We start from the raw sequence: 26,833 nt of genomic DNA on the forward strand, positions 1-26,833 counted from the left end.
TATCTATTTATTTATTTATTCATTTATTCTTTACTATGAAATTCCTGTTAGTTTGTAATCAGGAGTTTTAGTTTAGCATTTTGGATTAAACGTTAAATAAAATATTGAAGAAACTCTTTAACAAAATTACGTTTTTTTTCCCTTCTGCGTAGCGGTCGACTGTTTCTTTTGTTAATGAATGTGATTTGAAAGGATTTTAAACTTCAGGATGTATCAAATAATCAAACTTGTTAATAAACTGATAATTAGGTAGAGATGTTTATGAATGATGACGAAAGTAAATGTTCTTCTGCCGTGTTATGCAACTACCGCAGGAAACAAGTAATATATATATATAAAAAAAAAAGAAAATTCAAGTCAATTTTTACTTATAACAAAGAAGCATTTTATTTTAGTTACTTTTTATTAAATAATGAAAAATTTTTCTCCCATATAAAACTAAAATTAATTAATTAAATTTAATGAATGAATTAATATTTGAATAAAACTGTACTAACATCGAGTGTCATACACTACAAGTTTTAAAAGAAAATGTGTTTTGAACTTGAGTGGATGAATAAAAAGTATTTTATTAAGGATTGAAAATTTGAACAAGATATATAGGGAGAGTGTGAAATAATAGTAGGAATTGAAAAAATATCTTTAAAAGCACGCGAAATGGCAACTACAAAATGATACGAACATTTCTTTCCTAACTAAACTAACTCTATGTAAACAATTTTTCACTAAGCAGCATATGTTTGGAAAGGTTTTACACGGCAAAACTGTTGTCACTATTAGAAATATCATGCTTGAAGCTTTCAGAAATAGTGTTATTTATTTACTAATTTTGTTAAAACAATTTTACCCATGAGAATAATACTACAAAACTTTATTTTTCCTTACTCAATCAGTAGTGAGTAAAATTCATAAATTAATTATTGTACGTACATTATTTTTTAGCGGCAAAAATGAGGAAAAGGAAGAATCGTTTTTAATTTTTTATCTCAGTCTTAAGCATTTTGTCAAATGAGTTGAGAAAGCATTGGAATTCAATCCTTCTTTATACAATTGTTTACATTTTGAGTGCATGTCTCAGTACATTCTTTATTTTTATTTTACATATTCTTTCAGTTTTCATTTTATCCCATTTTTCATATATATATATATATATATATATATATATATATATATATATATATATATATATATATATATATATATATATATATATATATATATATATATATATATATATATATATATAACAATTATATAGGTAAAACATGAAAACCATATAAATTGAAGAACGAACATTAATAATTGAAAACAAAAAAAACTTGATAACTTATTAAAAAATTGTTTACTTAAATTGCTTGTTAGTGTGTTAAAAACAAAAGAAAAACGAAAAAAGTATCTCATTCTGAGAAAATAAACTTTTAGCAAACAGGTTATTTTGTGAACGTGTTTTTTCCCTTGTAATGATGTTAAATAAAATCAAAATTTAACTCTACAATGGTTAAAGTGTATTTATTTTTATATTCGGTTTACAGCGCAGAATTTATGGCCCGTTTTTCATAGGTATCAAAATCATTTCTATCGTTTTCTTCAGAGCATTATATTTTTGAACACCAAAATCATACTTTTTGTATTAACCCCTTAATTTGTGAGCTCGAGTTAATTCGAGCACGCTAAACAGGCCAAACTGTGCACACTCGAGATAATTCGAGCGGCCTTGTATTTTATGCTGCTATAATTTTTCACACTCGAATATAATCGAGAATTGAAAATAACAATGTGAAAGCTAAGAAAAAAAATCGTTTTATTGATATTTATCATTTATATAGGATTGTAAGCTATAACACTTATTTATTCAAGAATAAAATATGCAGAGATGCCAACTTGCTCTGGACAGCAAATATATATTTTAAAGTGGTAGTTTATCAATTGTGGTTTAATAAATTCAAATTAGTAGATTTTTATCCTACACTGTTTCTAAATAATTCGTAGGCTTATATAATTCACTACTTTATAGTACTTATGTACTGCTATACCTTTTAAAAAGCAAGTAAAAATAGTCAAATATCTTCAAAATTTATTTTGTAGTTATTTACCGTTTTTTTTAAAAAAAAAAAAAAATTATTTTGGCGTGCCCGGAGCAGTTGGCATTCTCCTTTTTCCCTGGAACAAAAGCGCAGTGTATCAAAATTGTCCACTAAAAGAAAAGACAATGTTCTAAGGTGTGTTTTTCAACATTAAAAAATTGATTCTTATTGGTCAGTTTTTTTCAAAAAATCTGTGCGTTAAGGGGTTAAGTTTATAGTGAAAAGATTTTCTTTCCTATCAGACTTATAGTATGATCCAAAAGAACGCGTAATTAATTCCTACCTTTTGTACAAAGCATTTTTATGTTATTATAGTTACTGTTATTACAACATAGCTTTGAAGAATATGCCATAATTATAATACTGTTATTATAGCATTATTTTGAAGAATGTATGAAAATGCTAAATTATGATTAATCTTAAAAGATCATCGTTTCTGGTTGGTTTTTTGGCTTAGAATTATCTTCAACTAAAATTTGCGACTCTGAATTTTGAGAACAGTTTTCAAAGAATGTTTCATTTTAATTATTGAGCTCTTGTTACTTTTTTTTTTTTGCAATCTCAAATGAAAAGTAAAATTTTTTTAAAAATATGAGTGAATTTTTAATTGATTATATTTATGCTTATTCCTTTTACATTTTTTATTTATTTTTGAGACATTATTAAAGGCTGACTATGATATAATTATTTTAACGTTTTGAGAACAATTTTCTGAAAAATATTTCTCTTTCATTTTCTATTAGTGTATAGCTATTTTATCCAGAGAAATAAATCTTGATTGGAATGTACGAAAATATTTATATAATGTGATCCAATTTATTAATTGTTTATATTTATTCTTATTATTATTGTATTTTTGAATAATAATTGTGAATAATAATTTGGAATAATAATAATTGTGATAATTTAAATAATAATTGTGAAATACTATTAATTATAATTAACATATTGGCTAGGAGAACATTTTTGAGCATTCCATTTGAAGAGAATATTCCTAATACTATTTTCCAAAAGAATATAACAAAAAATTTCACATCTCTAGCCCAAAACCATATTCACATTGTGGATCTTATGAGATCAGATAAGTAGTTTTTATGTGATCACATTCATTAGAAATCTTTATATGATCATATTCATTAGTGATCTTTATGTGAAAAGATTCATTAGTTATCAATTATGTGATCATATTCATTTGTACTCTTTGTACGATTGAATTCATTATCAATCTTCATATGATCATATTCATTAGTAATCTTTATGTGATTATATTCATTGGTAATATTTATGTGATCATACTCATTAGCAATCTTTATATGATCATATTCATTAGTAAATTTTATGTGAACATATTTATTAGTAATCTTTATATGATCATATTCATTAGCTGTCTTTATATGATCATATTCATTAGTGATCTTTATATGATCAAATTTGATAGTAATCTTTATGTGATCATGTTCATTAGCAATCTTTATGTGATCATATTTATTAGTAATCTTTGTTATCAAATTCGTTAGTAATCTTTATATGATCATATTCTTTTGTAAACTTTATGCGATCATATTCTCGAGTTAACTTTATGAGATCATATTCATAAGCAATGGAATCAGTTGGCGGCTGAATGATTAATTTCGCCGCCAAAATAGAATGTGAATAGAAAATCAACGTAATTGAAACGAACTCATTCATAAATTCCTAGAATTATTTCCATTCATGTAATGAAGATTAGATCCCGGCGAGAGAGCGCTAGTTGAGTTAAATTTCCCCCACCATGTTAAATTTATTCACAGTAGCAGATTTATGAATGAGAAACGTTGGCTAACAGCCTCATAAAGACTCTCGTGAGTGGGTAGGTGGCAAATTAGGTTGTTCTACACTTCAGGTTTCAGGGCGCGAAATAAGGTGCCCATGATGAGAAAGGAGGCTTCCCAAATCCGGGCTGGGACCTTCCTAATGCTTGGGAATCGATTTCTACACCAGAAGACCCCCCGATGTCTCAGACAAGTGAGTGTGTGTATATGCCCCATATCCCGCTGTCTCTAGAAAATCAACTCAAAACCGAATCACGTATAGAGATTGTCTCTGAATTAAAATATATCAATTTCGTTTCTCAAGCTAAGGAGATATTTATGTACAGTTGGCAGGAAAACCGGTTTCTCGCCTTCGTACCCCCCTCTGTACACATTCAAAGGTTAATAATGATTGAAACTACGGGAAAAAAATTGCTATTTCATTTTGTTTCTTTTTGTTTTCATTTTTTTTCTTTTGATTTTGCTCACAAAAAGCAACGCCATTTCTAAATCAAAGCGTGAGAATAATCACCGATTCGGTTAGTTTGGAAAACAAATCTCTGTCTGAATGATGTGTGGGAAGATTTTAAGTTAGGTTAAGGTTAGAGTTTTTAATTTCATGCTATATTTCATTTAACTCTTTTTGTTTCCTTGTAGTATTTCTTCCTTTTGAAAAACCAGTTACAGAGTTTATTTAAATGAGTGTTTGATTTCAGAATAATCTTAACATGCTGGAAAAACAAATAGTTTGTAAAGAAGAAGTAAAAATTCTTTTTCTACTTAGTATTATTTAACACTAGATTGCCTAAGGAAGTAATTTTGACTGCTTTTAATTTCAATTAGAAAAACAATGATGTATACAATGACACAATTTCTTATAGTTTTGTGACTTTTTGAACAACATTTAATTTTTTTTATTGTTAATATTTACAAATAACTTGTTACAGAACTGTAAATAATATAAAAAATGTTACAAATTAATTTTAAACAAATTTATTGACGCCTTCACAATCTAGTCATTTTGACTGCTTTTCGGCAATATAGGTATATACTAATTTTCCGTCTTTCTAGTGTTAAGTAGTTTTAAGTAATTAGAAATTAGAGTATCCTTAGAACAAATCTACTGTTTGAAAAAATATTTTTTGCACTAATATATGCAAATGGCAGCCTTAGGTAGAAAGTACAACGTAATTTAGTATTTTATTCCCATTAAATATTACCATAAAATATAAAGGAAGGAAAACTTTATATGAAGTTTATTTTTTTTTGTATTAAAAAAAAAGAAAAAAAGAAAGAAAGAAAGCATCTGCAAAAAAGAAAAAAGAGAACAATAAACCTGATATATAATTCTTAATATTTCATGCTTTGAAATAGTTTAATCAAAGTTAAGTAATTTTAAGTCGTTAGAATGAGGATATCCTTTCAACAAATCTACTATTTGAAAACATTTGAGAAAATCGTTTTTAGAAGTACTAAGAAGTGTTTTTCAAGATTTTTTCTTTTTTTTTTTTACTCAATAAAAATCACTTCATGAAGATTTCCCTGAATTATTTAAAAGTGCCGATAATAAACACAGCTGATTACTGCATGTTCTTAAATTTGAATATTAACGATGAGTTTTTCTTCCTCTAAACATAGCTTATGACTTTCGTTTATACTGTAATCTAAAATTTAAATTTCGAAAACAACTTTAACAAATGTAATGCAATATTATAACTTATATTGAACTTTCTCGCAATCTTCATAAAAAAAAAAGATTTTCAATATTAATATAAATATTTTCTTCTTTCTTTTTTTCTCCTTCTTCTTTTTTTTATTTTTTTAAAGGAAATCAGAATAAAGAAAAAAGTGAAATTAGTTTAGTTTTCTTCACGTTTTTAATTTGTAGAATTGGCTACAAATAACAAATACAAAGCTGGCTTGTTTAAAATTTTATACGTAGTTCAGTCTTACTATCTAACGTTATATATTTACTTCACTTCGATTGAAAAATATAGCTCCTTTATTAAAATATAGCTTATTCTTAAGTAAATTATAATATTTAGCACAATTTACTTAAAAAATTAAGAAAAGAAAATCAAAATTTGTTTACGACCACAGACCAGTAAATATATTAATTTCAAACCGATTAATTCCAGTATTTACTTTAAATCGAATGTAGTTTTCTAAAGGCAAGTCACATATTTTTTAAGAAACGGTCGAATCATTTTTTTTCTTAAAAAGATCCAACTTATTTGGAAGCCCCGCAAAATATTTGTATCAGAATTGAGTTTCATCCACCCAACTTAACTAAGCACCTAAGAAAGTTTCGGAAAACTAATTTAATTTAATTAATTTAGTTTCATGACCGTAAAATGATCTCATAAAATTACGGTACATTTTTTTGTCGGGGAAAATTTTAATCTAACGGGTTTCGCGCGTAATGTTGCTTTCGACTTCTTTTACAGTGCGATTATTCAGAATACGAATTCAAGTAATGAAAACTTCAGTGCTGTAGGGTTTGACTTATTGTATAAAAAGAAAAATACAATGCTAGGATCTACTTTGTTCTACATAGATTAAAGAAAAACAACGTTAGAAAAGTACGGAAAAGGGCATACCACAATTTCGGTTTTATAGACAAGAAAAACTTCCTCTAGGCCAGTGGTCGGAAAACTACATTATTTTTGTAATTAACTACAACTACTTTGTTACAAATGAAGTTAACTACAGCTACTTTCTTTTTTTTAAATGTAATGATTATAAACTACTTTCGAAATGTAGTGACTACTTTAAGGAACTGATCTTTGCTCGATAAATTAATTTTCACCTATGTTCAAATTGGTTTTGAATAAAAAAAATTGGCTTATATTAAACATGAAGTATTTTAAACATAAATATTTAATCATGTTTAGATGAACCGGTTTGTTATTCTAAAACTTTTTTTTTCTTTCGAATTTGTTCATTCAATTCAACCTTTCATGCCTGTCTTAACAGCGAATATTTAATTTGAGAAATGCTGGAAATTATCAAATGCTTGCAATTTCGTGAAGTGTTTTTAATGCTCTTTTATTTCCTCTAAGAAATTGAGTGCATCAATAATATCCTTCCTTTGAAATGACCCCGCCGGCTGAAGACTCTCAGTGTAGTAAATGGTGACTGATGCACGTTAAATCTGTCGAGTCACAAAGTCCTCCATGTTCCCATAACAAATCAAAACCTCTGGGGATACTGATCCAGGAGCCTCCTTGTCTTCTGGAGTGGCTCAAATTACAAGGCTACGGAGTTGAACAACGGCTGTTCAACGACGGATATAAAATGGAACGGAAACTACAGTACATATGTCCATTTCTGTATTTATATTTGTGCTTTTTTAGTTTTGTTTTTGCGTTGTTTTACTTATTATATTGCATTCTTATTATATTGTATCGTAAATCTTATTGTACTGCATTCGATTCATAAAAAGACTCTAATGTTCTAAAAAGAGTAAACCTTATTTTTTCTCAGACGATACCCGTATACATTCATGACGTTCTTAAGCCCCTCCTTCCTTTCCAAATAAATAAGCAGTGGTTGTAATCGAATATCTTTGCTATGGTTTCTTCTTGTTCTTTTTTTTTTTAATTACATTTCTTCTTTCTGCAGCTGATGGTAGGGAGCACCAGCACGAGTTCCGTCTCCTCCCCGTGCTGCGGGGGAGATTCTTCGGGGAGAACGTCTTCGGGGGTGGTGGAGTCCTCAGCTGTTTGTTCACTGCCTGCCACCTACGACTCCAGGTTACTTACAACCTACCATCCTAGGCTCTACGAGCATCAAGCCTATCCCAACTTCACGGGAGTTGAATCTTCAGCCTTTTATCCCTCTTTGGTGAGTTTTTAATCGTCTGTTGATTACGACAAATATTCTAGTTTATATTCAATTCCATTTTTATAAGAATATACCCGTTAGTAATGATTTTATAAGAATATACCCGTTAGTAATAATTTTATAAGAATATGCCGGTTAGCAGTGATTTTGTAAGAATATACCCGTTAGTAATGATTTTATAAGAATATACCCGTTAGCAATAATTTTATAAGAATATACCGGTTAGTAATGATTTTATAAGAATATACCCGTTAGCAATAATTTTATAAGAATATACCGGTTAGTAATGATTTTATAAGAATATAGCAGTTAGCAATAATTTTATAAGAATATACCGGTTAGTAATGATTTTATAAGAATATACCAGTTAGCAATAATTTTATAAGAATATACCGGTTAGTAATGATTTTATAAGAATATACCGGTTAGTAATGATTTTATAAGAATATACCCATTAGTAATGTTGAAAAATGTTGGGAATCAAACACGTTATTTTTTTTTTTTTTTTAACCTTTTTTAGACCCGGACTCGGATATCCTCAAAATGTACGGGGTAGCCTCAATCTGTAAAATAAGGTTCCAAAAGTTTGAGCTTTTTTGCAATAATTTGAGAAATATTTAAGTAAATTGAAAAACTTGCGCGCAATTATAAATATGGTAATTCAAAAGTAATGCAAAGTGAAAAATAATTTTTAATACTTTTTTACTTCGTAAAAAAAGTTAAAAAAAATAATTTTCAATAATCTTTTATCCTATATAATTTCTTGAAATATATACTGAAAAAAATTTTGAATTTTAAAGCATACAAACCTTTGCAATATTTTGAAGTAAATATATTTTAAATGACAAAATATCAAATTTGAAATAAAATCTGTCGACTAGTTTCAGAGTTATCGAATTTTAAAAAGTTGTATTTGGAAAAATTCGATTTCAGGTATCAATCAACAGAATACCAATGGCATCTATTAGCATAATTAATTAAAACTGATGTTAATAACAGTACGGCAATTTTCTCGCAGTCCGCTTTGAAAGATAAGTACCGTAAATTAAAATAAATTATAAAGTAACTTTTACAGTCAAGCAAAATAGTTAATGTTCTTTGATCACTTTTTCCACCGTTAAAATTGTTGAATAAGTTGATACTTCATGTTTAATAACTCCAAATTAGAAGCATTCACCTATTTATATGCTTATTTGATATACTAATTTGGCTATTTAACGATACAAGTGTTCCAATCGACGTATATAATCATTTCGTTTTAGCTAGGATCATAAATCATTTTATGTATATTTGTTATTCATCATCATACAGTTTAATATTTTGACAATGGATAATTATTCTCCATTGTATTCAAGCGATACAAACAACATTATCTTCAGATAAAATAATTATGTTCAACCAATAAAGCTTAGTTGCTTCTTTCAAATAATCCGTATCGCTTATTGTCTCAGTGTTATAGATTTAAAGTTAATTATTTTTTGTTTAAATTATTTTCAAATACTGGTTTATTTCCTGGTCACATTTTCTCTCGCTTGAGTGAAGGCATGAAATTTTGAGTGTATATTGAATTACATTGTATTCAGTTACCTAAATCAAATGATTCAGTACATTCTGCTTAACTATCTAAATAAAATATTTGAATATTCAATTCAGTATAAAGAATTAAATTACTCTGAGTTATCTCAACCAAATATTCGAATACACAATTCGATATTCTGAATTCCATTATAATCAGTCCTCCAATTAAAATAGCCAACTATATATTATAGTTATTACAGTCTGATATATATTCATATGCATTGAGAAATTTAAAATTCTTTTGTATTGTTTTATCTCAAGAGAAATTTAGAAATACAAAATGTGATAGAACTATAGATATGTTGCGATCGAGATTCATTTCATGTAATATACAGTAAAAAATTTATCTGGATAACATTTAAGATTTTTATTTTTAAATACTAAGAAATTTTGTATTTCGTAACGTTTTTTATCTCCTTCAAACTATAAAAATTTGTATTAGAGGGCTCACTTGGGTACAATTTATGCAATTTAGAAAACTAGACAGCTTCGTAATTTTTAGTGTTAGTCGTTATTTTTATTTATTAGTAAAAACACAAAATTACTTAATAATAAAAAATAAAATATAATTGTGTGATTGCAGAACAGTTCTTCATCAGGGGACACACTGCCTGCAAACACACAGGAGCCTTTCTGTTGTTAGTGGCTGAAGCCAAAACTAACAGTGACCCGTTATTTTTAGAGTTTTAGCTTTGTTGCTAATAGTTTGTTTAGAGTTAAAAATTGCTGTAGACATTACATTTTACAATTATTTTTTTCTCGAACATTTCCTGAAATTTTTACAATGTTCACTATTCTAGCAAAGAAACCCAACCTATTTCAATTGACCACACCTATAAACAATCGATTTACTTACTTCGGGAAATTACACTTATTTTATTTAATTTTATAACCGTCGTTGAGCAGCCGGCCCAATTTTTGGTTTTACAACTGATAATGTTCAACTCCTTAGCCTTGTCAATTTGAACCCAATCCAGAAGACAAGGGAACTCCTGGATCAAGTATTGAGAGAAAATTTGCCTTCGTGGAGAACTTTTTGATGGAACTAACCCGCATTTGCGTTACATAGAAAGGAAAAACACTGAAACATCCCACGGTTAGCATGACGGCAAGGAAACTCGAACCCATGATCCGTCTACCACTGAGGATATTCTACGTCTGTACTGTGGTCGGTGCGAGATACGTGAGGAATTCGTATCGACCAGTCACCGTTGTGATTCGAACCCGGCTCATTTCATTGGAAGGCGAACGCTCTATCCGAGTTATCACCTCTCTCTTCAGAAAATTATGCGTATTCAAGTTGACCTGATGCCAAGCATGCGCGTTTTATTCTTAAAAAGAATTCATTGAAAAAAAAAAAAAAACTTTCCGCTCGAATATAGCTACAGCAAATATTTTATTAAACTTTATTTTATGAACTCCGTATTTATATATCGTTATATATAAGCACGAATTCCTTCCTTTAAAATTCAATGCATTGATATTCTTCCACGGGTTTTGCCACATACTGATGTTGACAAGGCTATCCGTGCTTCAAATGTAAGAAAAATTGCAGAATATTCTATCTCTTACTAAAATTCAAGTATAAATACATACAAATGTAGAGTATGTTTCTTACACAAATGGGTAAGAGTTAAAATACTTATAAAAAAAATAGAGCAAAACAGTTTCCTGTTCACTACACTTTCACATTTTCCACGAATAGAAGTTGTGAATAGAAACATATAAATTTGGATGCCATAACTCAGAAAAACATGTTTCTTGCTCCACAGATAACAAGTGGAATAAATTCGAGACATATTTTTGTATGCCGCAAGTGAAAGGGAGAGAAAATGCATTCGTGTTAAAAGAAAAAAATGTAGTAACAGATGTGGAAACATATAAAATAGCTCTTGGAATTTTATGCATAAAATTTATTACTAGAATTCTGAATTTTTAAAAAAAAAAAATATTTTGCGTTTTTTTTCTTTTCTTTGTCAGTACGTTTGTAGTATAAGCTTTAGTCTGAGAAAATGTTACCACTAAAGTGTAGAAATTAGTTATAAAGATCGTCTTATTAACTAGGGTGTTCCTTTAAAGCACAAAAATTGTTTCATTTCCCAAATTACCTAAATAATCTACGAACTACCTAGATGATCTACAAACTATCTAGATAATCTCCACATTACCTACTTATGCTCTCGCCTATGGGAAAATAAAAACTTTACAGGAACAATAGCAATGTTTCTATACGCTTTATTAAAATTATGTAATTTCATTTGTTTGATCATTTCATTGCCCAAATTACCTATATATATGTAGATATATACATTTATAATAAAATAAAATAATATAAAAAAGAAAATATACATATATATAAACCTGAATTTTAAACTCAAATATCTATTTTCTGGGAACAACAAAATAAGATTGTCTATAACTGCCCGAAATATCAGAGGATAGAGATTGTAAACGAAGATAGGGTCGAACACAGGTCAGAGAGAGAGAAAGAGAGAGGGGTGCTCTAAGGCAGACGATGGCGAGGGAGTACCTGCGGGAGGTTGACGTCATTTTTTATGGGTAGACCTGACTTGCCCTGACCCCCTCGTGTCGTCCATCACTTCATCCTCGTTGGTGGGGTTGAGGAATCGTGAGATCGTATGCTTAGTTTTGTGAGGGTGACCAGAAATTATATTTATTTGAAAAATGTGGCTTGTGGCTTGACGTCATTAATTACACACTGTTTGCTTACATGTCGAGACGATTTATTAGTTTAAAATAACGATGTCCCAACTTTTTGCTCCATGGGATACAATGATGTGATGAAGTGTATTGAGGAGTTTTACTATCGTTGAATATGTTTTAGAATTGTAAATACCTTAGAATTATTTTGAAAAGTTTTAGTATAAAAAAAAAAAATTTCTTCAAAACTGTAAATAATATACGTTTTGAGTTATTTTGTAAGGTTTTAGCATCGTTGACAACGATTTAAAATTTAAAAACACTTTTAGAAGTTATTTTGAGAAGTTTTAAGATTGTTGAATATGTTTTAGAATTGTAAATACCTCTTAAAATTATTTTGAAAAGTTTTAGTATAAAAAAATGCTTTAAAATTGTAAATAATATACGTTTTGGATTATTTTGAAAGGTTATGGGCATTGTTGAGAATGATTTAAAATTCTTTTTAGAAGTTATTTTGAGAAGTTTTAATATTGTTGAATAGGTTTTAGAATTGTAAATATAATTTTTTTGAAAAGTTTTAGTATAAAAAAAAAAATGCTTTAAAATTGCAAATATTATACGTTTTGGATTATTTTGAAAGGTTATGGCATCGTTGAGAATGATTCAAAATTTGAAAACCTTTTTAGAAGTGATTTCGAGAAGTTTTGATATTGATGAAAATTTTTAAAATTGTAAATTGTTTTGGAATAATTTTGCAAAGTTTTAGTACAATAAAAATGTTTCAAAATTGCAAATAATTTGCCTTTTGGATTATTTTGAAAAATTTTGGTATCGTTGACATTGATTTAAAATTTAAAGATCTTTTTAGAAGTTATTTTGAGAAGTTTTAAGATTGTTGAATAGGTTTTCAAATTATAAATAATATGCCTTTTGGATTTATGTTTAGAAATTTTTGGTATCTTTGAAAATGATTTAAAGCCTTAATAACCTTATTTTAATAAGTTATTTTAAAGAGTTTTAATATTTTTGAAAATTTTTCAAAATTATAGTTTTCAAATTATTTTAAAAAGTTTTAGTGTAATAAAAATATTATAAAATTTCAATCTATAGAATCGTAAACAATGAGATTATTTTTAGAAGATTAACTGTCTTCTAGAATGTTTTAAAGTTATAAATAATATGCTTTTTCGGTTATTTTGATAAGTTTGCGAAGAATTTGCTATGTTTTAGATTGCATCGTAAATAATATGAATAATTTTAAAAGGATTTACTACCGTTGAGAATTTTTAAATTTGTAAATATGGATTATTTTGAGAAGGTTTAACATCCTTGATAACGATTTAGATTTGTTTAGATACTTTTGAAATGCAATTGTTATTTAAATAAGTAACTCTTTACTTATTTTTTACTTATGTTTTTTATAACACATTTGCTATTCATAAAGCATGATTTTAGTTTCTGTAATCCTACGAGGCTTACGAGATAGGATTTTTAACCCTTTGCTCAACCCCCAATCTGGAGGGCGAAGTCGTTACTCTTTAGTCTGGTGTCTCCTCACTGACCTGTCCGGCTTGGGAGGCCCCACCAGTAGCTACGCTACCGCCGGCATAGCTCAGTGGGTTCTTGACACACGTAAGTTCACGCATCATGACTAGGTGGTAACACCAAGCGGAGGTTATTTAATAAGAACTGCCGTTGATTTCAAAATTCTCATAGTAAAAAGTATAGTTTGTCCATAGATAGAACTCCCCTCTCCACAAAGTCTAAGGCCGTCTGCTGCAGTGGAAACAAAAAATCGTGCATTTCAAAGAGGGGAGCTTTTTCTCATCTGGTTTCCTTTCTCTCGCCAAACCAAGCCAAAACCTGCCCTGAATAATGACCATAACTTGAAATAGTTAAACCTCGCAACCATGTTCTAAAAAGAAGTTAAATTGTATTTATGAAATTTAAAATAACTAGTTACCTTAATTCCTGTCTTGTAAAAGAAATATTTTGCACATTATGGATTAAAAACTGTTTTAAAAAGTAAATAAAGTCTAAGTTTTTTTTTAAACATTTATTTTGTAATAAGAATTTTTTGACAACTTGTGTATAGCGCTAAAGCAGCTTTTAAAATATATCGCGAATTAAAAATTTCATGTCTTGAAATTTATTTCGAAAATTAAATAACTTCTTACGTTCGAAATTTTCATTTTATAATTTTCTTAATTTTTGTTTTGCTATCAAAATTTTGTGAATAACGTAAAAATAGTTTTCAAAGTACGCCTTAAAAATAAAAATTTTATATTTTTAAGCATTAATTTCTGAAGATAAATAAGTTCTTACTTGTGACATCAAAAATATATTCTACTTTTTGTTTTACAAAAGAAAGATTTTGGAAACTTGAAAATAAAGCTTTCAAAATATGCCTCGAAAATAAAAATTTTATTTCTTAAAAGTAGGTTTTAAAAAGAGGTTAAATTATACTTTAATTTAATTTAAAATGGAATTTAAAATGACTCGTTACCTTAATTCTTGTTTTATAATAGAAATATATATATATTATAGATTAAAAACTTTTTCAAAAAGTAAATAGAGTGTAGCTTATTTAAGTTAAACGACTCGTTACCTTAATTCTTGTTTTTTAATAGAAATATTTCATATATTGTAGATTAAAAAATGTTTTTAAAAATAAATTGAGTCCCCCTTATTTAAGTTTTCTTAACATTTAATTTGTAATACGAATTTTTTGACAACTTGCACATAGCGTTAAAGCAACTTTTAAAATATGTCTCCCAAATAAAATTTTATGTTTTTACATAGTTTCTAAAAATAAATTCTCCCTTATGAAAATAAAAGTACAGTAGTTTTATTATTTTTTGCTTTTTAATAGAAATATTTCGACAATTTGAGAATAGTGTTAAATTAATTTTCAAATTATATCTCGCAAATAAAGTTCGCTTTTCTAAAAATGAACGATTTCAATAATTCTTTTAATGTCGCGTGACACAGGGTGCCTCCCGCATATTTCCAGGAAATCTAAACTCCTGGAAAATGGATTAAATTTAAGGAGTGTAACGAGGGACTATTTGTGGGGATGAGGATAAGAATGGGGGGAGGAAAGTTAAGCGTCGAGTTGATAGCCATCATTTGTGAACAAGAAGGATGCCATTAAAATGGAACAAACATTTCCCCCTCATTCCCCTCTTTTACTCCCTCAAAAGAGAAATTATGTCTTTTAGGGGACTATCTCAAATAAATCTCTCATTAAATGCTTTACCACAATAAAATAGGTAGATTAATTTCAAACTATGTAATGAATAGTAATCTACGTAACGAATTTACAAACTATGTAACGAATAGTTTGTAAATCTTGTGAATTAAGAATATGTAAATTAGTAATTTTTAAAACAAAATTTTGTAATAAAAAAGCAAGACATTTATACGAACATTTACTTATTGAATAATTAAAAGTTCTATGTTAATTAGTAATTTAGTTGCAAATTTTTTTGAGTGCTGAACGGTAATTTAGTTCTATATTTGTATTAAAAATAACTAAGACATTTAATTAACTATGCATTATAATAATGATATGATAGCTATTATTATGTTTTCGACTATCAATTTATCAGCACCGTAGCCTTGTGCTTCTGAATCCAAACCAGAAGACAAGGAGACTTCTTTTCCAAGCATTGGGACAAATTAACTTTTTGATAGAGCTAACTCGCATTTGCGCTGCATGGAGAGATAAATCACGAAAACACTCCACGGTATGCTCAATGGCAAGGGGAGTTAAACCAATGATCCATCTACCACTGAGAATATTTTGCGTTGCGAGTCGGGAGCAGAACTCGTACCGACCGGCCATCGTGTGGATTTAAACCCGGTCACCTTATTAGGAGGCAAGAGCCCTATGCCCAGGATAACAAAACCGCTCTCTATTCATAATTAATATTATTATTTAAACCGTCGCTGAATGGCCGACCCAATTTTTTGGATGTACGACTACTAATGTTCAACTGTGTAGGCTTGTTATTTTGAACCCAATCTAGCAGAAAAAGGAACTTCGGGATCAAATATTGGGAGAAATTTGCCCTCGTCGAGGACTTTTTGATGAAACTAACCCGCAACTGCGTTACACGGAGAGGAAAGCCACGAAAATCTCCCACGGTTAGACTGATGGCCAGGGGACTCTAACCCATGATCCGCATACCAACGAAATATTTTAATTCAAGTATTTGAAGATAAAAATACTATTATCATCTTCAGCGATTGAATTGAGTTTTATATGCTTAGAGTGTGAATTGCATAAGTACTCAAAATATAATTTTTTTTCCTCAATTAAGTAGGTAGATAACTTTTAATTCTACATAATAAAATAGTAATTTGCTTGTATGTCTTTTAAATAAATAAATATTTGATGGAAAAAGTCAACATTATTATTTTATTAACATTATTATTTTTCGAAATAAAGTAGATAACATTTAACATTATATAATGAAGTCGTAATTTGTATGCCTAATATATAAATTAAAAGTTTGATGTAAAAAATCAGTAATATATTAGAACATTATTAATTAACAATTCATCAACTAATTTAGGTATTACAGTTGTCATTATACATAACTTGCTAGTGATTTACCAGAATAAAGCAGTGAACTATAAATTGATACAGTGCATAATAGTAATGGAGTGGCGATTAAGTAACTTATAACTGAATTCGTATTTTTGAAAACATTATTTTTTAAATTTATTTCTAATAAATTCATAATATAATACATAATTTGTTTAATAAACTATTGAAACCGACTTAAATAATGTTATAAAATTTCAAATCGCAATAATATTTTCGCAGTCAATTAGCAATTCATTTATAGCAAAGTATACGCATTATACCAATATACGAAGTACATTCGAAATTCACTGTCCAGAGCTGTATTAATTTTCCCCTAAACAATACGATTTTAAACTATTAAAACATCAAAAATTAGTTTGAAAATGCTCATATGTATATTAGCTCTTTTAAAAAATTTATATATTTAATCTAATGAATAAATAAATAATAATAAATAAATAATTTTTCAAATAATACTGAATTTTTTAAGCAATCCAGTAGACTAATTTTAGGTACGACTGAAAGATTACGATTAAAGTCATTAATCCTTTAATCCTTATAGAAATTTTGGTGCGCGTGTAGAAAGTATGCTACAATATTAACTCGTCCATAGTTTCATTATCAGAATAAAATAGATTTTCAAAAAAGAACACGTTATGAAGTGTGATGACAAGGGAAAAAAAATTACTTTGTAAATCGCAGAATTTTTATGTGTAATTATCGCAGAATTTTTATTTGCAAATCGCAAAATTTTTATATTTTTATATTTTATGTAAATTACGCAGAACTTTTATTAAACATATATTTCATAATTGTTTTGTTATTTTGTATTAATTTAAGTCAAATAAGTGAAAAATATTTAGCATTTTAATAATTTATGGTTTGGAAATACAACATGAAACGCCGGTGTCTTTTTCTTCAGACTCTTCGCAACACGGCACACTTCCAAACAATAAATTTTCAAATTTGCAGTTATTTAAATCTAAGAGAAACGGTTGTTCATGATTGAAATTTCTTTAATTTACAAAATCAATTATTGATACATTTTTCAATATGAATGAAAAAAAATCATTATTATTATTATTATTTTTTTTTTGATTTTATATTTTAATACAACTATAGCACCGATAATGTAGCGGAATGTTTTTGGTAACTATTAGACTATTTTTTATAATAAAAAAGTGTCAGAATATATTTTTACTTGTAATTAAAGCATCAAAAATTTTTTTTATAAAAGGGATACTAGTGTCCCATCTGCTTCAAAGCGCTATAAACTAATTTCATAGGTAATGGAGTTCTTATAAAGAATAATGGTTTATTAGTAGGATTGCTGGTTAAATAAATGAATATCTAACTCTGATATTACATTGGCGTTTTATGAAGACTGAATAGGCTTTTTTTTTAATTAAAAATAATGACTAAATTTAATTTTTTTTTTTTTTACGTTTTAGTGAAATGCCCTTTATTATCGATTTACTCATTTGTTGCTTTTTTAGAATATAATGGGTACACGATTTTTTTAAACTACTTAGTACGGAATAATACAGCACGTGTTGCAGTTTGAAAATTTGTAATGTAATTCCTATAGAAATAAGTACTTTTTTTAAAAATAATTTTACTTGTTTATTTCTAATAAGTAGCTAAATTATCGATACATCTGCTTCTCATTGTAATTTTTAAATAATTTTTTGTATATGTTATTAAATGAATGATGCTAAATGAGTTAATGATGTTAAAATCAATTAAAAAATGGCTGCAAATATTTTTTAAAAAGTGATGAAGTCGACAAAATAAGTTCATAAATTGAAGAAGTTGTGCCTTAAAACCGCTTAAATTTCATTTATTTATTTTATTTTTATGTAGGTGATGTTTTTTTTTAAAGATTTATAATAATAAAACGATGATATTGAACGACTGTTTTTCTCTTAACTTTTATTCCTGTTAACTTCCACATGATTTTTTCAAAAGCAAGCGCAATTGTAAAAATTTGATTAGAATATTAAAAATTAGAATTTTAGTAAACTGGTAAAAAAAGTGATTTTTGAAAAGACTTTTTTGTTGCAATTAAGGGTAGTAGAGAAAAAGATCTTCTTTTTGTTATGATGGAACATACAAAAATGCAAAATATATAAAAATCTCAGTTTTGAAATTTGCGTCGCTCGCATTGATTATTCTGTTTCACGGAAGTATTCACATCCAAATAATAAATTAAAACAGTCCTGTAACAGCCCGTTGTGTACCATGGGGGACCATGGAGGCTAATTCTTCACAATTTCGTGATCAACTGCATGATTGTGGCAATGTGGTCAGCATTGCGTACTTTCTGCCTTTACTTTCCAGACAAACTAGCACCTATCGATTTGAAACTGGTTGGGCTTCAAGTGCCAGAGGTGATCGAACCCCGCTACATTACAATATTAGTACCTTAACCACTGAGCCACCGCGGCGCACATCTAAGTAATGCCGACGAAAAAAATTCGATCAAATATCGTCCAAACTTAATGGTCAATTTAAAGTTCTAAACAAAGTTAATGTCTAACTAAAGATCCTTACTCACAATTCTAACGAATTGGATTTTAAGTATTCTTCGAAACAAGAAATATAAAAAAAAAAGTTTGAAGTCGATTCCTACTAGATCAACAAATTTTTTTTTATTTTAGCTACTTTTTATTATATAATAAAAAAATTTCTCCCATGTAAAATTAATTAATTTAATTTAATGAATGAATTAATATTTGAAAAAAACTGTATTAACATCAAGTGTCATCTACTGCAAGTTTAAAAAAAATGTATTTGTACTTGAGTGGATGAATAAAAAGTATTTTATTAAACGATTGAAAATTTGAACAAGATATTGGGAGAGTGTGAAATAATAGTAGGAATTGGAAAAAAAGGAAGCTTAATTTTACGAACATAGAAGTTCACCTTTTTTGTCTGCAGTGCCATTGGAGCAAAACCCCCAATTCAAAATCTGGTAATAACCCTTTCAAGCTCTATTACAATAGGAGCTAAATGGTGAGCAATCTGTTCACCCGACTTCATTCCTTAGGACACACAGATGCCGAGAATTGAGGCGCAATTAACGCCCCCCTCATATAAACACACCATCCCTTCCTCCCCTTCATTTTATAGATTTGACCCTACCAAAAGGAGACAGGTGCGCTTAATCGAACGTTCCAACATCCATTTACTTTGAGATTTTACCCTCTCTTTTGACAAAATGATTAATTAGTCCTACCCGGGGTTAAAGAGTCAAAGAAAAGACTTATTTGTAAATGAGCAAATATGAAAGTATGAGATTTTTAATGAGCAACATTAATACAGAGTTCCCTTTTTTTTTTCCTTCCCTAAAAGGGGTGGCTGTTCTATTTATTGTTATTAGAGTGTTGTCGAGGGGTGAAGGGAATTATGTGGAATAATTTTGCCTGTCTTTTGATGCTAAGACTTAAGTAGTTATTAGTTGTACAGTCCCTGACCAAATTATTAGACGCACTATAAGATTCTATGTAAAATCTTAATTATCAGGTGATACTCTATACAGCTTTATTGTTTTTATGTGACTGAAACCGGTTTGCATTTGTTTACGTAAATGTATCAATGGGTTAAATTTGACGATACATAATATAAATCTGACGATAGGTTAAATTAGACAATATACTGCATAAATATAGAGTATTATATATTAGAGTATTATTAGAGTATTATTATTAGAGTATTATTATATCAAGTATTGTATTAGTATATTATAATAATTAGATCAAATTATGAGACGCACTGTAGTTTTTGAATAGTGACATGATTTGCACGAGTTTATAGGCAATACTTTTATATTTAAACATACATGCAATGGGTTTTTATTCAGGAGATTTTTTTTTATACACTTCCTATTTGTATTTATTTTTAATGTATTGCATTACAATGTTAACTCATTGATACACGAACATAAACAAGTGCAAACCGGTTTCATCCTAGTAAAAACAATACAACTGCTTATTATCACCTGATAATTGGAATTTTTCATAGAATCTTATAGGGCGTCTAATAATATGGCCAGGGACTTTAGTTGTTAAAATAAACTGTGATTTTTTCGCTTTTGCATAAACAGAGGTGACAACGGTGAACTAAATTGTTATACAGGTATCCCGTAAGAGCCGTCATTAAAATTTATATCTTTTGAATCCTTGTTAAAAAAAAGAAGAAAAAAAAGAAGAACCTCAAATTAATAAAGTGAGAGAAAAAGCTATAGAAACCTACCGAATCTCTACAGAGGAAGGCGAGACCGAAAGCATCAAAATCTGTTTAGTTGCCAGTGAAAGGTGATTATTAGAAACTCATTTTCAGCAGACAATCAAACTGATATTGACGTTTTTAACCCCGTCTTCCTCAACTGAGATTCGTCGATTCTGGTGTTTCTTCCCTGCTTAAATATTAATTTGCAATTGGGTAGTTGCACTTCAAGAAGAAGACATCCCATACCCACACATGTGACCTAATCTTTATCAGCAAAATGGCGTATTAAAGTTGCGCTAAGTTTCTCTTCATAAGTTAGAATGTTAATTAACCTTAAGTTAATTAAATGCAGAACCGTATCAAAAATCGAATGAGTTGATATAATTCTTTCTCGTCTGCTTCTTTTTCTTAAGATTTATGATTTGTTTATGTATTTTATTGTAACCGTGATATATTTTATTGTTTCGTGTACCTGGCAACTTCGATGCATAATTAGTTTGTTTATGTTCCACATGGCTTCGTGCCTCTCTTTGTGTTAAGTCTCCATGTAAATATATATTGAAAGAATTGAAATCTTTGAGAAAGAATCTTTGTGAAAGAATTTAGAATATGTCACTTAAGAGAATTGATACTTGACGGGCTTGGCTTACTCGAAATAGAATAGAAAGAACAGTTGCCAACGTAAATAAGTGCCACGCTGCAACAACCAATCAATATCGAGATAACCACACTACGTCACTTGCAGGTATCCCATTAAATTGGATCTCATTTTGAAAATTTCCGTTTCCTTTGGAAGCCAAATTAAAAATTTGTTACAATTTCAATCAAGCGATTTTGCTCAATTAAACTGTTCTTTCATTTAAACTGATACATTGCAAATTGTAGCTACCTCCAATATTTCCGAACCGACTTTAATCTTAACTTTTTCAACACTTTTTGACCTAACTACACTGGTGTAAGAAATTAAGAGAATCTGCAGACTTTGTCGATTATCTCTAGAACTAATGAACCGATTTTCATAATATTTGATGTGTACATACATTGATACAGTACAAAACAAATAACCATTCAACAATTGTAATACACGCGTATGATCGTTCGTAACACTCGGAGTCGGAAGGTATGCAGAATAAACAAAACAAAAAAATGGGTAAATAGGGGGTATGGTCCCCTCTTACAGATATACAGGCCTTGCAGCAACATTTCATACTTGAAATAAGGCAGTTTATCATTTCCTATGGCAATTGTCCTGTTTCAATTTCATACCTTCCGACTCCAACGAGTGTGACGCATGATCATGCGTGTGTATTACAATTGTTGAATGTTTATTTGTTTTGTAATTGTATCAATGTATGTACATATCAAATTTTATGAAAATCGGTCCAGTAGTTCTAGAGATAATCAACCAAGTCTGCTGATTCTCTTAATTTCTTACACCAGTTTATATATACGTGCCACAATACGTATCATATTATACGTATTGCGGCAATCACCCTATTTCCAAATCCATCAAATAAAGGAGAAAAGAAGGGGAAAAATGAAGAATGATATACTTATTTAAAGGATGTTTTATTTTGTTCTGATTTAGTAACTTCATTTTTATGTCGGAATAGTAATTTAGCACAAATTACAGGTTTTTCTTTAAAGCCTAGTACAGCTAAACGAATAAATGTAATAATTTTCTCACCGTACTTTTGACATATTTTCCCTCATCATGTTATTCAAGAGATTTACACAAATCAAACTGAATTACTCTTTAATATTTAAATCCACATAGATATCGTTATGATATTAGCTTTACTTAAAGAACAATTCAGCAAAACTAAGTTTACCTGGATCTGGGATAACAAGGACACGAATTAAATAAGATGCATCCCATACATACTATATATTTGCTTATCAGGGTGTGTGTAAGGCTGGCTCATGGAGGCGAACATAATGAAGGCATTTCAATTCTGCTCAACTTCCATCCTCGCTACTGCATCAAGATTGAAGATATGCCGCATCCTTTATTAAAATAATATAAACCAATAAAACTGGAACACATTAAAAAACGATGCACTGGTGCATAGCGATTAGAAATAAATCTCGATTGTATTTTATCGAAAACCAACAAAACAGAAATAGATATTCTTTCCTGGATGAGCTTAAAATTTATTCCTTACTGATAAAGGTGAATAATATTTTATATGTTTGTATTCCTCGCAGCATTACTATAAAACTTAATCAAATCCTGACTGATTCAGGTTGAGCCAAGGACTGATAAACATTTCAATTATATTCAAATGAAGTGTTGGGATTTTTCGTTGGCGTACTTAATACGAAAAAAGATGACAGTTGGCGAAAAATTAACTTTATTTGTTAATTTAAATGTAATAGGTTTTGAGTAATAGTGAGTCATGATTAAAGAACTTAGTAAAAAAGCAACGTTTTAACTTATTTGTGAAAATTGGCTTTAGAATGTATAGAAACGTCACGAAGCCATTTACAAATAATTTTAGGTTTTGTTGAGCCTAGTTCGAATTTACCTTCATATTCTTTTTGTTCTACGTGGACGCGTATGTTTGATTTGCCAACTAACTTTATTTTAAGAGTTAGTGATTATATGCATTCTAAATTAATGATTCTTACTTTATATTGTATCGTAAAAATAACTTAATTGACTTGTATGTGCATCTTATAGTATTGTTGTTATACATTTTAGCGTTACTGAATACGAAAAATGGTGGCAGTTACTTTACACAGAGTAATGTAAGGAATATTCTTGGTTTTTCACTTAGCTGGAACTATCCTACTACGTACTATACTACCACTTTGGTGTTAAGTAGTTACCACCATTTTTAACAGTGAGATACACCAACATTTTAACAATGTGATGTGTAATTTCTATCCGCTTTGGTTTTGCTGAGCCTAGTTCGAATTCGTCTTGATATTCTCTTTGTTCTACGCGTATGTTTGATTGATAAACTAATTTTATTATAAGAGTTAGTTATTATATGCATTGTAAATTATTGATTCTTATTTTATATAGTATCGTAAAAATAACTTGCCTCGTATGTTGATCTTACCTTACTGTAATTATAAATTTTAGTGTCACTGAATAAGAAAAATGGTAGCTAATTTACCCTGAATATTCTTGGTGTTTTACTACGCTAGGAACAATTCTACTACTATAGTACCACTTTGGTGTAAAGTAGTTGCCACCATTTTTAACATTGAGATACACTAAAATTTTAACAATGTGATGTGTAATTTCTATACGTTTCGGTTTTGTTAAGCCTAATTCGGATTTGTCTTGATATTCTCTTTGTTCCATGCGTATGTTTGATTTATAAATTAATTTTATTTAAAGAATTAGTATATAAGTGCATTCTAAATTAATGATTCTTATTTTATATTATCTCGTAAAAATATTTTTATTGACTCGTAAGTGCATCTTATCGTACAGTAATTATAAATTTTAATGTTAATGAATACGAAAAATGGTGGTAGCTACTTTATACTGAGTAATGTAATAAATATTCTTGGTGTTTTATTACGCTTAGAACTATCCTACTACTATACTACCACTTTGGTGTAAAGTAGTTGCCACCATTTTTAATATTGAGTCACACCAAAATTTTTACTGTGTAATGAATAATTTCTATCCGTTTCGGTTTTGCTAAGCCTTGTTCGAATTCGTCTTGATATTCTCTTTGTTCTACGCGTATGTTTGATTGATAAACTAATTTTATTATAAGAGTTCGTGATTATATGCATTCTAAATTGATGATTCTTACTTTATATTGTCTCGTAAAAATTACTTAAGTGTCTCGTATGTGCATCTTATCTTACTGTTATTATAAATTTTAGTGTTACTGAATAAGAAAAATTGTAGTTATTTTACACTGAGTAGCGCAAAGAATATTCTAGATGTTTTACTATGCTGGGAACTATTCTACTACTATACTACCACTTTGGAGAAAAATAGTCACTACCATTTTTGCCTTTGAGATACACTAAAATTTTTACAGTGTAGAGTTCTTAATAAAATTAATTTATAAATCAAACATACGCGTAGAGCAAAGAGAATATCAAGATGAATTCGAACTAGGCTTAACAAAACCTAAGGGAATAGAAATTACACACTACACAGTAAAAATTTTAGTGTATTGTTGCCACCATTTTTGGTATTGAAGTAAACTTAATATTAAAAATTTTACAGTGTTTACATTCATTTATGAGACAACTTTACTAAAATTAACTACTTTTTTTCCTATGCGGGAGAAAAAAATTGGAAGGAATTTTTTTGCATGTCATTCCTCATACATAAGTCTTGTCCCCATAAAGTGAAACGGAACCTATTTCTAGGACAAGCATTGACCATTTTAGTTTGTGGATAATTACCAGTATTTCGATTGACCTTCATTACAATGAAAATTAGATTTTATTGCTGAAGTTTTATAGCATATTCATGTTTCTTGAGCCGGATGTCACCTTCGAATTCTGAACAATAGAATTCCATTTTTGCGGCTAATGTCTGATCATACATTTAAAAGTGCACTAAACGTTATACCACAAATATATCCGGATGTTAAAATTTCAAGTACAGAAAATCATTGAAATAAATATAAAATCCCTGATAAGGGCAGTCATGAAGGTACGTTTATAAAAACCTCGAAGGCTTAGCAAAAACAACCTCTCCTAATCCTAGAACCTCAAATTTTTCTGCTCGACAGCCGTAAAAGCCAATCACGCAAATTATCCGTTCTCTTATCAGCGGATGCTCTGCGCCGCCCCCAGACCAATCGGCGCGACGGTGGAGGGCCATCACGTGACGTTGAAATGGGTCATGTGACTGGGTGGAGGGGGTTGAAAGCTTTGTCATAAAAAAAAATAATAAAAAAAATAAATAAATATAAATCGATGGAAAATGAGGGATGGTTGATAAGGCGGGATTTTTTTTTTGTCGAGTCGTAATGGTTTAAGAGTAAACATGGCAACGCAATTTCGGGTATCTAATAAAAGCAAAATAATAGATGATAATAGGAGAGAAAAAAGAGCGATAACAAGTGTCAAGAAACGAGGGTAAAGATTCGGTTGTTGTATGAGGGATGATGAGTCTCTTCAAGCATGACATCTCAGACAAGGAATGATTCTTTCGAATGCCATTTCAAGTTTGAGATTCTTTTTTAAAAGATATAAAAATGAGACACAAGGAAGTGTTTGTTAACGACATTTTTCAGGAATTTTCGAACATTTTCAGCATCTCTTCTCCATCACCCTGTTTGAATAATTCATGAAATATTCACTTTCGTGCCACAATTTATTGTTCATATTAATTTTTTTCTGTTATTTTTGCTATAACGAACTTTTTTTTGTCTCCTAAATTGCCATTTCGACACAGTGATTTTTAGAAAATTCTAACTTACAGAACCACTTAATTGTTCATAAGTTATGGTTTCTTATACAAATTATAAGACAGATTTTTTTCTCTTAAAAATTGCCCTTTTTGACAAGGTGATTTTTTTTTCTTCCAAATTTTAAGCGATTTCAGACGCAGCTTTGGCTTTTCAAAATTATGACTATCGTTCAAAATAATAGTAACTATGATATTGATTGTTTTCCTCTTCTGCAATTGTCATATTTTTTTATTGTGACCTTCTGAAATTTTTAAACATTTTCAGACCCAGCTCTGGCCTTTTGAACTTATAACTACTATTCTTGAAATAGTTAGTACGTTTTTTACGAGCATTGTTGTCGTATGAGCATCGTATAAACATTGTTGTCATTGTGTTCATAGAATAAAATTATAAAGTAGGGGAAGAGCGGGCAAGATGGACAGGTTAAGAAAACTTGGTTCAAAAAATAATAAACTAGAGCAATTTTATATCTTTTATATTGTAAACATATAGTGGGAACATTGCTCTTACATATCTCATACAGAAAATAAATAAATAATAAAGTTCAATAATAATAACTTAACATAAACAAAAATAGAAGATTGTTCCATCTTGCCCGGGCTACCCGGGCAAGATGCTCATTATTCGAACAGCAACATCAAGTAACAT

At 29.0% G+C, this 26,833-nt stretch overlaps 1 protein-coding gene across 2 annotated transcripts in view; it reads left to right on the forward strand.

Annotated features, from left to right (window-relative positions):
- Positions 1–26,833, forward strand: part of LOC107439315 (iroquois-class homeodomain protein irx-2) — a 77,511-nt gene that overhangs the window by 10,205 nt on the left and 40,473 nt on the right. For both annotated transcript variants that reach the window (XR_011637176.2, XM_043042360.3), the window contains exon 2: positions 7,499–7,720. Coding sequence is in view for 1 of the 2 variants with exons in the window: in XM_043042360.3 (XP_042898294.2) it covers positions 7,499–7,720 (222 nt within the window). In the remaining variant the exon portion in view is untranslated. The remainder of the gene's footprint in view (positions 1–7,498; positions 7,721–26,833) is intronic.

Source organism: Parasteatoda tepidariorum, chromosome 7 (genome assembly GCF_982258835.1).
Source record: "Parasteatoda tepidariorum strain Cologne lab strain chromosome 7, Ptep-v5.0, whole genome shotgun sequence".
In the NCBI taxonomy this organism is placed as follows: Eukaryota; Metazoa; Arthropoda; class Arachnida; order Araneae; family Theridiidae; genus Parasteatoda; species Parasteatoda tepidariorum.